Source organism: Salvia miltiorrhiza, chromosome 3 (genome assembly GCF_028751815.1).
Source record: "Salvia miltiorrhiza cultivar Shanhuang (shh) chromosome 3, IMPLAD_Smil_shh, whole genome shotgun sequence".
NCBI classification, from domain to species: domain Eukaryota; kingdom Viridiplantae; phylum Streptophyta; class Magnoliopsida; order Lamiales; family Lamiaceae; genus Salvia; species Salvia miltiorrhiza.
In genome coordinates this window covers 4,824,116-4,825,971 of record NC_080389.1, presented here as the reverse complement: position 1 = coordinate 4,825,971, position 1,856 = coordinate 4,824,116, and the positions used below count along the sequence as shown (strand labels likewise).

Below are 1,856 nucleotides of genomic sequence, written 5' to 3'. Positions count from 1 at the left end.
TTAGAGCAGAGGGCTTAATTGGAGGAAATTAAGTACTTCAGGGACTAAAGGCCTCTACGTTAATTGTATTGTGAGTGGAGAATAGAGCTCACTATGTGATAGATAGTTTCCAAAAATGGAAAGAGACTAATTTTCGTGGATATCCCAAAATGACAAAAAATGACTACTTTTGTGGACGGATGGAGTAATTAGTATTGAGTATGGTGAAAAGTTGAAAATTAAGAACAAATAAAATATTATTAGTCTGTGGAGTAATGTCTCAAAATGAATATGATGCTTTTTGAGAGACGTCCCAAAAGGAAATATAAAAAATTATTTGTGGGATGGACTCAATGGAGGGTAGAGAGTATTAATTTAGATTTAGATACATGCAAGTGTGCCTCCAAATGAATAAATATTGAACTATTTTTATTTTATTATGAATGAAAAAGAAAATTTAAAGTTCACGATATACCATGGACTAGCTCGAACATGAGAGCTTATAGTCTCTAAAGATTAACTACGATAGCACTAGATCAACAATGTATGAAAGGAGGATTATAATTATAGGAATAATCCCGACCCAGAAAACTTCTCTTCAACAATCCGATCAATCCTCTCCGCCATCTCCGGCGATAAATAATTCTTCCAATCTCCGACCTCTCCTCGACGAAAGAAAGCACTATTATCCACACGAGTCGCATCTAGCTTCCCCTTCTTGTTCACTTCCAAACCTCTGAGACCTTCAAAGCTACACAGTTCCAAGATCCGATCAACCTCCCCAGCTTCCTCCTCCTCGGCGGAGAAGGGGCAGCCGAGGAACTCCGCCACGCGGCGCACCTCCACGGCCGGCCTCGCCTTCATATCCTCGTACTTGAGGAACAAAACCCTCTCAGGGTTTTCCAAGCTTTGCTTCCAATATCCAAGAACATGATCCCAAAAGGGCCCATAGCCACTCAATCCCTCGCAGAAATTCTCAAACGCCTCCGCCACCGTCGGGCTCACCAAGCCCACGGTAGCCAAGTAGTGCCACGCCGACACGAAGGCGTCCTTGGGGTCCCTCGCCACGTACAGGATCTTGCAGTTTGAGCCGCTCCTGATCGAGTCCGGCAGGGAGGAATGGGGAATGTGCGTGGCGAGGAGGCGCGGGGAGGGGAACGAGGCGATGTCGAGGGCTTTGATGCTGCCGTAGAGGCCTATCTCGAGGAAGGGCACGAGGTCGTGAGGGTTGCAGGTGAGGAGGGGGTGGTCTCCGGAGGTGACAGTGTGCCGTCTCCGGTTAAGTAGGCTGAAGGCAATCGCCTTCAGCCAGGTGGTGCCGCATTTAGGAGCGGAGGCGACGAAGACGTCGGAATCCTCCGCTTGGAAATGTTCCTGGCAAGAAATTACAGCTTCGAGAATGGCATCGATGTACCAGAAACCTTGATAATGATAGCGGTAGAGAGGGTCATCCGCGAATACTTTTTTTCCTGGTAGAGTGGAGAGGAACTCTTTGAAGTCTTGGGATAGCTGTGGCGGTTGGAAGGATTTTGAAGATGATGATGACATTTTTCTGGATATCTTAGAATTTCTGGGTGGGGTTTATATCGTGTTTAGGTTTGTATGTATGCATGAGGTCTATATATATAATTGGGAATTGGGATAGCTACCTTAAAACAGGAGTTGAGTCGTAGAACTAAGATTTTATATTTAGGGTGCGACAAAATAATTACATATCTAAGTTTTGATTTGGTTCAGATCCATTTTTTGGATCGGAATCTTACAAGAAATAGGATCCGACGAATATGGGTCGATGTGCTTCTTTTATTCATTTTCTCAGTCCCACTCTGCCTGCCCTACCCATTTATTAAATATATATGTATAGGTGATTTCTAGTA

At 44.5% G+C, this 1,856-nt stretch overlaps 1 protein-coding gene across 1 annotated transcript; it reads right to left on the bottom strand.

Moving 5' to 3' along the window:
* Nucleotides 1-377: 377 nt before the first annotated feature.
* On the bottom strand, nt 378-1,594 carry LOC131017133 (cytosolic sulfotransferase 5-like). Its single transcript, XM_057945868.1, has one exon. The coding sequence runs from the start codon at nt 1,525-1,527 to the stop codon at nt 544-546; it is 984 nt and encodes a 327-aa protein (XP_057801851.1). The 5' UTR covers nt 1,528-1,594; the 3' UTR covers nt 378-543.
* Between the last annotated feature and the right edge of the window lie 262 nt (nt 1,595-1,856).